Source organism: Elaeis guineensis, chromosome 5 (assembly GCF_000442705.2).
Source record: "Elaeis guineensis isolate ETL-2024a chromosome 5, EG11, whole genome shotgun sequence".
Classification (NCBI taxonomy): Eukaryota; Viridiplantae; Streptophyta; class Magnoliopsida; order Arecales; family Arecaceae; genus Elaeis; species Elaeis guineensis.
Genome location: NC_025997.2, coordinates 2,291,838 through 2,303,851, shown reverse-complemented (window position 1 = coordinate 2,303,851; position 12,014 = coordinate 2,291,838). Strand labels below are relative to the sequence as shown.

The 12,014-nt window shown below is 39.5% G+C and overlaps 2 protein-coding genes across 3 annotated transcripts; one reads left to right on the top strand and one right to left on the bottom strand.

The window, feature by feature from the left end:
- The first annotated feature begins 223 nt into the window (after positions 1-223).
- Positions 224-2,800, top strand: LOC105044372 (laccase-4). Of its 2 annotated transcripts, none has more exons than XM_073257119.1 (6): positions 224-462; positions 574-725; positions 963-1,207; positions 1,300-1,428; positions 1,557-2,553; positions 2,612-2,800. In XM_073257119.1, exons 1-6 carry the CDS (start codon positions 334-336, stop codon positions 2,751-2,753), a joined length of 1,794 nt encoding a protein of 597 aa, XP_073113220.1. In that variant the 5' UTR covers positions 224-333; the 3' UTR covers positions 2,754-2,800. The 2 variants fall into 2 exon arrangements, with proteins under 2 accessions (XP_073113220.1, XP_010920538.1); XM_010922236.3 differs by having other exon boundaries at positions 228-462; positions 1,557-2,525; positions 2,623-2,800.
- Positions 2,801-5,788: 2,988 nt separating this feature from the next.
- LOC105044371 (E3 ubiquitin-protein ligase SDIR1) lies at positions 5,789-11,457 on the bottom strand. The gene is made up of 9 exons (XM_010922235.4): positions 11,260-11,457; positions 10,779-10,946; positions 10,617-10,674; positions 10,463-10,515; positions 10,130-10,358; positions 9,842-9,977; positions 9,703-9,754; positions 6,651-6,776; positions 5,789-6,160 (listed from the first exon to the last, which is right to left on the bottom strand). The coding sequence occupies exons 2-9, from the start codon at positions 10,854-10,856 to the stop codon at positions 6,035-6,037; spliced, it is 858 nt and encodes a 285-aa protein (XP_010920537.1). The 5' UTR covers positions 10,857-10,946; positions 11,260-11,457; the 3' UTR covers positions 5,789-6,034.
- Between the last annotated feature and the right edge of the window lie 557 nt (positions 11,458-12,014).

Genomic DNA, 12,014 nt, shown 5'->3' with positions numbered 1-12,014 from the left:
GTGAACAACAACACCAAGTTTCTCTCTCGGTGAGGAAAAAAAAAATACCAGCACGATTGTTAGAATTGGACATGCCGTAACTATGAAGGATAAAAACTCATATGCCTTAGGATATCTGGCTTTGGCAACACTCCAAAGCTAAGCTGGACGAGCATTACCCATGAAAGGAACTCATCTCTTGAGTGGCAAGATGGAGGCACCTAAACCATGACCACACCTCCATATATTTATGCACAAGCTCCAAAGCACAAACCTAGCGATTCATTTATCTTCCTTTTGGTTTGCCTTCCTAGCTAGCTAGCAACCAAGTCACTTTGCAAAAGAGGAAGTGAGATGGATGCCTTCCTTCTCCACTCGAGAGCTCTCGCCGGCGCCCTGCTCTTTGCTTTCAGCACCCTTCTTCTCTTCCCAGAGCTTCCATGTGCGCAACAAAATGGCATTACCAGGCACTACAAATTTGATGTATGTATCATTCCTTGCCGAAATGATTGAGCTTACTGATTCCAGACATGCATGCTAATTTGTAGCATACATTCTGATCACTTTTATCCTCGAATACGTGGCTTTCTTCAGATCCAAATGACCAACGTCACACGGTTGTGCCACACGAAGAGCATGGTGACCGTCAATGGGCAGTACCCGGGGCCTAGAATCGTGGCCAGAGAAGGCGACCGTGTCATTGTTAAAGTGGTCAACCATGTCCAAAGCAACGTCAGCATACATTGGTACGTAAGGAACTCTCAAAACATTGTAGCAGATTGAGTGTGTTCATATATGGAGTTTCCTAAGGCACCAACATAGAAGGTGGCCCTTGTTTCTTATTTACATTTCGCAAATAATAACAGGGTGGATCTACCACCTTTCTTCTTCTAAATAAAAAACAAAGCAAAACGGATGTTCGGTATATATGTTTGAGACACTAACAATGGTTGCACTCGCCATGAATGGTGGTGGGTGTGAAGGCATGGGGTTCGGCAGCTGAGAAGTGGTTGGGCTGACGGGCCGGCATATGTGGCGCAGTGCCCCATACAAACGGGCCACAGCTACGTCTATAACTTCACGATTGTGGCCCAGAGGGGAACTCTCTTCTGGCATGCCCATATATCGTGGCTCAGAGCCACCCTCTATGGGCCCATCATCATCCTCCCCAAGCGTGGTGTCCCTTACCCATTCGCCAAACCCTACAAAGAAGTCCCTATGATCTTTGGTATAATGTCTCATCTTCTGTTTAAATTTAGAATTTAGTATGACAAAGTTCTGTTAGGGATTAAATAAACCAGCATTTGCTTTTAATTGTAGGGGAGTGGTGGAACGCCGATACTGAAGCTGTAATTAACCAGGCTCTTCAAACAGGTGGGGGCCCAAATGTTTCTGACGCCTATACCATCAATGGGCTACCAGGGCCATTGTACAATTGCTCAGCTAAAGGTATTGTGATCACGCTCCTATACTAACAAAATGTGATTTAGTGATATATTAATACTTATTTAAGCCTGCTAATTAAGGGTCGTGTAACATATGACATGATGATACGGTGGTAATTAATTAATTAACAGATACATTCAAGCTAAGGGTAAAGCCTGGGAGGACATACCTTCTTCGCATCATCAATGCTGCACTAAACGATGAACTCTTCTTCAGCATTGCCAATCACACCCTCACCATTGTCGAAGTTGATGCAGTGTATGTGAAGCCCTTCGACACCAACACTCTCATCATAACCCCTGGCCAGACCACCAATGTCCTCCTCCACACTAAGCCCACCTTCCCTGGTGCTACGTTCCTCATGCTAGCAAGACCCTATGCCACTGGCCAAGGAACGTTCGACAACTCAACCACTGCCGGCATCCTCGAATACCAACACTCAAACGCCTCGTCATCACCCTCATTTAGCAAGAAGCTCCCACTATTCAAACCAAGCCTCCCATCTCTTAACGACACAAAGTTTGTTGCGGACTTCACTAGGAAGCTGCGTAGCTTGGCAACAACACAATATCCGGCCAAGGTTCCTCAGACCATCGATCGGCGCTTCTTCTTCACTGTCGGGCTGGGGACGAGCCCGTGCCCCAAAAACCAGACATGCCAAGGGCCAAATGGGACCAAATTTGCTGCCACCGTCAACAACGTATCCTTTTCAATGCCCACCACAGCCCTCCTCCAGGCTCACTTCTTCGGCCAGTCGAAGGGTGTCTACACCCCGGACTTCCCCATTATCCCTCTGATGCCACTCAACTACACGGGGGCTCCTCCCAACAACACACTGGTGAGCAACGGCACCAGGTTGGTGGTCCTCCCATTCAACACTAGCGTGGAGCTGGTGATGCAAGACACCAGCATTCTCGGGAACGAGAGCCATCCACTGCACCTTCATGGCTTCAACTTCTTCGTGGTTGGCCAGGGGTTCGGGAACCACGACCCGGAGAAGGACCCAGCCAAGTTTAACCTTGTGGACCCGGTCGAGAGGAATACGGTTAGCGTGCCACCTGGAGGATGGGTGGCCATCCGATTCCTGGCTGATAATCCTGGTGGGTATATGCACGGTATACACATGCATTAACGCGTGAAAATTTTGTTTGATTTTGACTCGTGATCGTGATATGGTGTGATGGTGGGTCCATGCAGGTGTGTGGTTCATGCATTGCCACCTGGAGGTTCACACGAGTTGGGGTCTGAAGATGGCGTGGTTGGTGTTGGATGGGAACCTCCCAAACCAGAAGCTTCCTCCGCCCCCCTCGGATCTTCCCAAATGCTAGACTTTTTTATTTTGTTTATTTTGATAAGTTCATCGAGTTAATATTTCTTCCCCTTTTTCCCTTCCATCTGGTTTTGGGGTTAATTTACGGTGGTCATTGTTCCACCGGCGGTTGTCTCTTAATTCACATAAACAAGGGAGATGTCTGATGCAAGAGAGTCCGTCCCTGAAACTCAGGGTTGAAACTTTTTGACTTTGACAATAACAATGAAGACTGAGTTGGTTTAGCTTCTATATATTTTTCTCGCTTGAAGCAACAAATTTTGATAATAACAAATTATTGCTGTTGCCGTAAACTATCACCAAAGCTAGTTAATTGCCTGGAGGTAGTCCTCCAGACTAGAGTTAGGATCGTCGATCTCTTGTTCAGGATTGGACTACAGAGGGCACGTCTCTCAATCACAACCATGTCATCACATAATACACTAGCGGCCAGGAGTGAGAGATATGGATCTTCTTCCTTCCATTCCCAAGTTGGAGAAGATCTCAATTCAATCAACAGAATGCCATGCATATATGCCATAATTTTACCCAACTTTATCATCGAACCTATATTTTATATCTTTCACAAGTTCAGCTTATACAAGTCACGAATCGTGTGTGTGCATCTTGAACTAATGAATTGCCATGTCGGGAAAAAATAGGATACACGCCAAATAAGAGCGAAAAAGTAGAAGAAGAAGAAGAAGATGCCTTACTTAGTGACATTACCCTGCTACTAATAGTGACCTAATCGACTCATTCCTCAAAGCATCCAGTTTTTCCGACTGGATATGTTTGTTTTCCCTGATTTCATGTCGTCAGTCCTAAAATCTGTTCTGGCATCAGTAATTATCTTTTTTTTTTTTAGTTTTTTTTTTGGTGAAACTAATTATCTTTAAGTATCTGATATACATCATGCGAATTCTACAAGCTTTAGGCGTAGGAAATTTTTATAATGGAATCTGTTGCGATCGGTCAAGCCAGGCTCATGAGATCGATCCCAGATCTAACGTTTTGGTTAGCATAGGATAGACCGTGGCCCTTGATCTGTATGAGATCACGTGTCTTTGTTCTTGAAAAAAGTGCTTCACATGAGAAGGGCGCTCTAAGCTATATAAAATAAAGTTATCAGACTGAACAATCGATGTGGGACTAAAATCCATACTCCCTGCAACAATAACTCTTCTAGTCAGAGAACTGCAGCCTACTCCGGATGAATTCATCTTTCAGCTCGAGCTTTTACCATCTGCACAAGATCGTACGGCTTGGCTCTTGAAAAAAATACCTCAAGGAAGACTTCAAATTTTATAAGATGAGATTGTCAAACTGCACAATCAATATGAAATTAAAGTCCATACTTTCTGCAATAAAATCTGGATTATCTTTAATTCTAACTAAACACCAGTGAAATTAATTTTTTCGTTTTCTACTCGGACACTAGATAAAATTTTTCTATTTTCATGATACGTTTCCTTGAACTAATCGATTTATTACCACAAGAGCAAGAAGTTGCAGAGGGTTTGGAAATTCTCGCCGCATTATTGATTAAGAATCCAGTACCTTCCCCTATTTCCCGACCGCCGAGTCCCTTAATAATTTGTTTCCGTACCTATCCTTTTCCGTGCCCGCCGGAATATCCCAACTGCAGTGAGAGAACAAATATAGTCCAAGTATTCTGGATGGCAACTCTCAGATTTTAGCTGCTGAGCTAGCAAGAGGCAAATACCAATGCTTGTTGGAAGGTGACGGATATGGATTAAAATGTCTACAATTTATCATAGAAACCTTGATTCTTTATGCTTCAAAATTCCATAACTGCAATTTTGGTCTCTAAACGTAAGGGTCTGTTCAGTAGCTATACCAATTTTGTGTTTTTGTCTACGCACAAATCAATGAAATGCCAAATGTAACTTGATGTCAAAAGCGGCATTTGCCAAAAACCGTAGCTTATATTTTCACCCTCTCCCAGAGCAATAAGTCTTGCCTACCAAAAGCTCTCAAGATTTTTTAAGCAATTTGAATAAACTAAAAAGTTTTCATCATACATCTTGTTTAGTCCAGCTCATTTTTCTTCTTGAGATTTTAAAAACAATAGCAGAACAAAAACAACACCAACCAATACAAGGCTGCTAAATATACCACCTCGACAATTATCTTATCAAATATTGTCCACAGATACATAAATTAGTGCAGTGATCAAAATTGGGATATCTTTATCAATTACAAAAGTTCAAGCAGTGGTGGCGGAGTATGCTTGAGACATCCACTGAAGAAAGGGTTTGTTCATTTGAAATTGGCCCCAAGGCTTGTCAGATATTACAGAGCAGACAAAGCATTCTAAGTTGCAATGAACAATAGTATGAAAAAAAATAATCACTTTACCCGGGTAATTAACAACCTTTGTTCTCAATGACTCCCATGAGAACGTGGGAGCAGTCTGTAATGACCAATGTGACAATCACCGCCCGTTCCAGAACTCAAGGAAATAAACTGGTCGTAAACTGCTTTCATATGGATTTAAAATATATGACATCGAATAAATGTACGCTAAACATTTCATATGGGTCGAAATACAATCTTTCCCTATGCGAGGAAAGAATCAATGTAAATATGGATTGGAATTACCAATTTTAGCACACGCTGATGAAAAAAACAACAGTTTGCATCGATCAGGAGTGCCAGATTTCCGGACCAGACAAATGAAATAACCTTTCGGTAACAGGAGGGTAAGATGCTGCATAAAATAATAAAATTTTCCATTCACAAGATTGGACTAATATTGATCTGTACGCTGCTGTAGATATGTACAACTGACGTGCCCAAAGCACACCTCATGGTGTATAATAATATCAGTGATCATGACATTGGCTCATCATTTTACATGCTGCCATGGAACTCAAACAGTAACTAAATATTATTGATAAAATCAATCTCTTAACCCAAGCTTGGACTTGATCAGATAAATCAGAGGCAGACAGGCAGGTAAAATTAAGAACAAAACTCCCGCATCAGCATCCATCCATTACAATGCAAGCACAAATTTTCAAGAAGAACTTTTGACTAAATGACCTGGTATTCATCTAATACAGTTGATGTCAATACAATATAAAAATGTGACTGCATAACTTTAACTATATTTAGGCCAAATACAGACTGACTAAACCCACAGGCATTTTTAGTTACATGCTGCATAGGTTGTTTATATGAGTGTGTATCCATATCTAGTACACCCACATGCTTACCTACATACTTAGACACATGATCTTCGGTGTCGCAATAGTACCAAAGCATATCCATGTACTAAACCATACGAGATGCATCCATCTCACCATCACCACTTTCATGCCACCCAGAGCTCACCCTATGTTTACAGACAGGGCATGTGCCTTGCTGGCGCAACCATGGATCAATACAGTTCACATGAAACTGCAACAAAAAGTAGTGTACTTTAGAAAACACTCTAATTGACAGTAAAGCACGAGTAATATCATGATGCATACTTATTACTATTATCTCAGTTGAAAGCTGAAACTTCCAGGAAGAAAATTCTCAAATTCAATCATCTAAGTAAAAGATATTCTAGCAACATTAACTAAGCTAACAGTTGTTTTCAGTGCTAAAACACCTTCACTGAAAGCTTGAATTCATCCACGTACATGAACAAAATATCGTGAGGAGAGAATGAAGGTTTAAGCCAAATAGCTCAGGAAGATCACATGCAGCAATAAAAAAAATATGAGCAGAATAGCTTGAAATTAGACAAAGTATAGATCTCCCTGCAGGTCCAGGAATGACAAGGAAATTTTGAATTTACACAGGTTTACTAGAGTTCTAGATTTACAAAACAACAGAAAGTTCAGAAAGCATCAATACTTAAAATGCCATCTAAATCTGTCAAGCAATCAATATCAATTACCTGATGCAAGCATGGTAAGCTTCTTATCAGTTCTCCCGTGTTAACTTGCTCCAAGCAAACAGTGCATGTCAGTTCATCTTCTGAGGTTTTCATACTCCCATCTGCTTTGACGCTATCCTGCTTCTTCTGCTTGGCAATAGTGATACAGATTAGAATGAACATCACCAGAAGAAAATGCACTTTTCAATAGATAAATTTCAACATAAATATTCCTTTTATCGAAACTTGATTAGTTCTAAGGAGTCGAAGTTAATTGATGTAGTAGAACTTAAAGAGTTGAAGTAATTCTATCTAATACCCTCTACAAAAGCTGCTGGTCAAATGTCTTTCATTCTTGCCTCTGCTGACCAGCAGCTATTGATAAATGGTAGCCCCCTTCTTATGGGCAAATGGCGACAAAGCTTTGCTGGGACACGCTTACCAGCTTATCAGTCAAGTGCTCAATTTCTTTCTACATTCTATCTGCATGTTGGGCAGAGAGAAGGGCCTTGTTTTCATTGCCACAGTTGACCAGGTGACACGATTTTGCTACCCCTCAAGTAGAATATCATTTTTCTTTGCTTGTCTTACTTCTTTTTCCTTGCATTTAAATAGTACTTTACCTATACTTTTCAAGGAGCTACTTCCTCTCTTAAGCTATGCCTATTTCACCTATATTTATTACCATTTCTTCTCATATCATTTTCCTTTCTTCATAGTCTTCGATTTTAATTGTCTTTATATTAGTAGCTTAGCACCACAATTTCAATAATTGTATTATTACATTATATTGGATACCACCACAACTAAAGAGCAATAATGAAAAAAAAAGGCATTTTTCAAAACCCGATTCACTAAATAAAAATTATATTATTTTTCTCAAATGGTACAAACTTTTTAGGTGAAAACTTGGTACAAGTTTAGCCATTATTCTTGATTAATAACAGGTTTCCAAATCTACCAAAAAAAGTTTACAAAAAATATTTTAGTTACTAAAAGAAAAAAATAAATTAATAGCCATTTTCTAGTCATACAACAACCATTATAGTAATACAACAAACAAATGATGACCATCATTTACAACCCGTTACTAATATGTACAACATAACAGGCCCTCCTAGCAATCATCTTTCCAAAATTTATCTTTGTTAACCCGTCTTTCCTCACTTTCAAAGCTTGAAGACCTATGATTAATATTTTATTAAAAGCATATAATATATGTACCTATGCATCATGCTTCTTCAATTACTACATATTATAGTGATCTCAGAGATCTCCATTAACTTATAAAGGGTATCTAAAATAAAAATATTATTTATTATAGCTCTTGTATAATATATATTTTTTAAAAATATCTATAACTATGAAATGATCCAATTGATGAATGATGATCCAAAAAAGGATGGCTGAGACAAAGGCAAACGACATCACAATAATGCATATAATGAGTATAAATGACTAAGCAGGATAATTACAGGTAATTCAGATAAATTTGTGTCTAACCAGAATCCTTTTCCTTTCCCTTTTTGAGGGTTCAAAACAACTGCAAAATTCTTTTATAGGCAAGAATTGATTCTTTGGAGGACAATAGATGCAATGATTGAACCAAAGGCAATTAAACTTATGCAGGGAATGCAGTACAATTTTCAAAAGAAAAATAAAATAAAATAAAAATCATATCCAGGCAATGGATAAATCATAGGCCGATATGTACTGCTCTGTTGGCCACATACACAAAAGGTCAAAAAAAAAATGGTAGATAAAGAGGCAAAAACTAAAATATGAAAGATTTAGCTGAAACAGGGTTCGAGTGAATTAATGATTTAGACATGACAAATTAAATAATCATCATTTTGATAAAGCCAGGTTTGTTTTGCCCAGCTGACTCAAGCCAGGAGGAGAGGCCCAAAAAGTTAGCATGGAAGTCAACCTCCAACTGGCAAGAGGCCTCAAATGATATCACTTAGAGGACTGATTAAAAACATTTCTTTTGATGATATCATTTGAGAAAGTTAACCTCCTCTTGATTAAGTTAACTGATCAACTTGATAATCTTCGTAAACATGCAGAGGCTCAAAAAGCAAGTACTCATTAAAGACCCAGAAACAAGTTGATGTCAGAAACTGCATCCCAGAAAGGAAGTTAAATACTATTCCATCACTGAGTGTTTCATTAACTCCAACTAATTGCGGAGAAAAATCCTGATATTGAACTCATTTATCATCTCCCTCCATGACAAAGCATTCCCCACCATCCACTCCAAATATTAGGTCACCTTCTCAAGTACTTGGATCAATAAGGGCTGCATACCATAATATTTTTGTGTCCATAACTGCCCATATTGTTCACCTCATCTCCCTTACTTTATATCCACTACATGTTGATATCACAATCGTTCATTTGCAAAGCTCACGCATAGAGATACTTTCCAAGCCCCATCCATCACCTCTTCTGCCATACAACACTTTCCTCACAAATCTTTCCCACCCAATGGCTGCAACCATTTCCATTAATAGAGCAGGTTGACTGATCTTATGTTCCTGAAACTCACACAGTCTTCCATGAAATACCCCACAATGCATGCATACACACAAAACCCCCAAACAAGATTTTTTTTTTTCTTAATGACTTCCAGCTTGGGCTGGCAGCAGATAACAAATGGAATATGTTCAAGTCAATTAAGATAGATATTACAACAGATGATTTCACATGAAAAGAAGACATATATATCTTGCAAGAGGAACACTCATTCCAAGTTAAAGAAGAATTATTATAACTCATAAATGTGGTTAATATCATTATCAACATCAAGTGAAGGATAATTTTGATTTTCGTTTCGCTCATTGGTTAGTTACATATCAAAAGTTGATGTCCTTGTTTGTATCTCTATATATCAAATCAATGACAATATTTACATCTCACAGGATTCTTCTAACCTTCATGACAATACTGCAAAATGTCTAATGTTACTATATATAAAGAATTTCAAAATAAACACCTAAAGTTCTCCATAGCGGACAAGTATAAGCAACATCATGTTTAAAAAATATAGACATGACAGAAAATAACTAACCTCATTTATAGATGCAGAAGATGAGGATGCCTGTTGCAGTGATGACCCATCACTGTTCAAAAAAAAAAAAAAAGGAAGCATACTTAAATAGTGAAAAAATCATGGTGCAAAAACAAAAAGAGAAAGAATCATTTCTTGCCTCTGTCGGCTTGATGCAGAGCCCTTATGCAACTGAGCTTTGTACTTGTGTACAGGAAGAGCATTAATTTCTTCCTCGCTCATAGAAGGAGCATCAGGAGCATTATCAGCATCTAGCGCTCTCAGAGCATCATAATCTGTAAGATGATGAGTCACCGAGATTAGCATCCAGAAAGTCTTCCAAACAACCAAAATCAAAAACAGCTAGAGCTGCCCAAGCGAAGGAGCTTCATCCAACATACTAGCAAGCATCTTTAGTCAAGAAACCAAGGACAAAACTAAGCCATACCTAAATCATCAAACTCCCGGTCAAGAAGAGCAAGTTGGAGCCTAAGGCTTTGCAATCGCCCTCTTGTCGCAAAGGCTATGGATTGTGGCACATGGAGACGCAATTCAGTATGCCCAAGCAAGCCACTGGCAGCTGCAGCATGAGCTTGGGCTTGGGCTTGGAGTTGCTGGCATGTGGCATACATCCTAAGGCTGGTAGCCATGAGAAACACACCCAACACTAGCCAAAGCTTCAACAACATTGCACCCAGAAAGAAAATTTCTTCAGTCTCATACAAAAACTCACGTAGACTCATACAAAAGTGTATGCCGTGATTGAAAAAAAAAAAAATACCAGAAAGTTTGGTGACATCTGATGTGAATTCAATATCATGAACAGCAAAAGCACTGCAAGAATGATAGCGTAGATGAAATCAGACAGAGCCATTAGATTAAAATATTAAGCAAAAGCATTCAAACTCCTTTACTGAGAGAAGCCAGATAAATACCAGTGACGAGAAAAGCCATGGAGTTGGTATTAACAGGCCGACCAACCGGATGCATACGCTGAAATTGAGACGAGAGATCAGCCAGAAATTACGATACTCAAGGTTAGGTTATGAAAAAGGAAGGATTTACGGTGTAAAGAAAAGATATGTTAAGTGGCATACCGCAGCGCGCCTCTCCGGGATGAACCCGGGGAATCCACTCTCGATGTCTGCCCTGCTTCCCCGGAAAACAAAACTCATGATTCCAGATGCTTACAACCACCTTCACGAGCAACCCTTCGTCTCTAATTAACACACCGCCCACTTTCCCGACCGTGAAAACAACAGCGCCTAGCGAGAAAAAAGAAGCAATTTCAGCGAATTTCCTCAGAAATTTTGGGTCTAGAATGCTTGAAAGAGGACGATGCCATTCAAAAATTTGATTTTTCTCGGAATTCTCGGGTTCAATTGCCGCGCCATGATCTCAAGAAATCAACGTTAAAGAATCTTCCAGCGATTCGAAGGCATTGCCCCCAAAAAGATAATTACAAAAAACGGTTCGGAAAAGTTCGAAAATCTTGCTAGCAGAAACCCTAGAAGCATCGAATCAAATCTAGGTAGCTCGAGAAGAAATTCGAAGAGATCTAGAGAGGACTGAACTTACCCAACGATCGAAGAGTAGTTTGCTTGTTTTCCTTGAGTGGAACCCGGATCAATCGCTCCCAGAGTGAATTGATCTCTTCTTTCTTTGTCTTCGCCTTTTAAAGCGAGAAGGAGAGAGCAACGTCTCTTCTTGCCTTGAAAGAGAGGAGGACACGAGGGCGAGGAGAGAAGGGAAAGCCGACGCGTTCCGTGTCCACGCGGAGGTGCCTAAGTTCTCTCGATAATTAACAGCTCCGACGGCAGGACCAATGAGAGTCCGTAAAAAAGTTTTTTTTTTTTTTGGGTAAGAATCCGTAAAAAAAAATTAAAAACGGTAAAACAGTAGAACCATGTAACAACAGGCACCAGCTGTGGAGAAACATTATACCGTAAAATATGCTAATTATGTCCAAGTCTGGTGACTTTGTTTTAACTATCTACTCACCCTTCCACGGCTCCAGAGGAAATTCCACGGGAAGCAACCGAAAATTGAGCTAACCATATTTAGTTGATTTTTGAATTTTGATTATAAAAATATCCCTCTAAAATTTTTACTGTCAATGAGAAATAATTTTTGTTTTCACATAATTTTTATTATTTTATTAGTATTGAAATTTTTTTCATCATATTTTTTTTTTTAATTTCATATATCGAGATTTCATCGATTCCTCCTGCACCTTCTATGCTAAATAAAAATAGCAATTGAGTCAAGCCGGATCATGTACGAGTCAGGTCAATACGGATTGGATCAAAAAATTATCAATCCAAATCTGATCT

Coding starts and splice junctions, on each gene's coding strand:
- LOC105044371 (XM_010922235.4), bottom strand. CDS start 10,856: ATGAGTTTTGTTTTCCGGGGAAGCAGGGCAGACATCGAGAGTGGATTC. Junction 10,359..10,462: donor AGATGTCACCAAACTTTCTG/GTATTTTTTTTT, acceptor ATGTTGTTGAAG/CTTTGGCTAGTGTTGGGTGT. Junction 9,755..9,841: donor TCTGCATCAAGCCGACAGAG/GCAAGAAATGAT, acceptor TTTTTTGAACAG/TGATGGGTCATCACTGCAAC.
- LOC105044372 (XM_073257119.1), top strand. CDS start 334: ATGGATGCCTTCCTTCTCCACTCGAGAGCTCTCGCCGGCGCCCTGCTC. Junction 463..573: donor CCAGGCACTACAAATTTGAT/GTATGTATCATT, acceptor GGCTTTCTTCAG/ATCCAAATGACCAACGTCAC. Junction 726..962: donor AGCAACGTCAGCATACATTG/GTACGTAAGGAA, acceptor GTGGGTGTGAAG/GCATGGGGTTCGGCAGCTGA.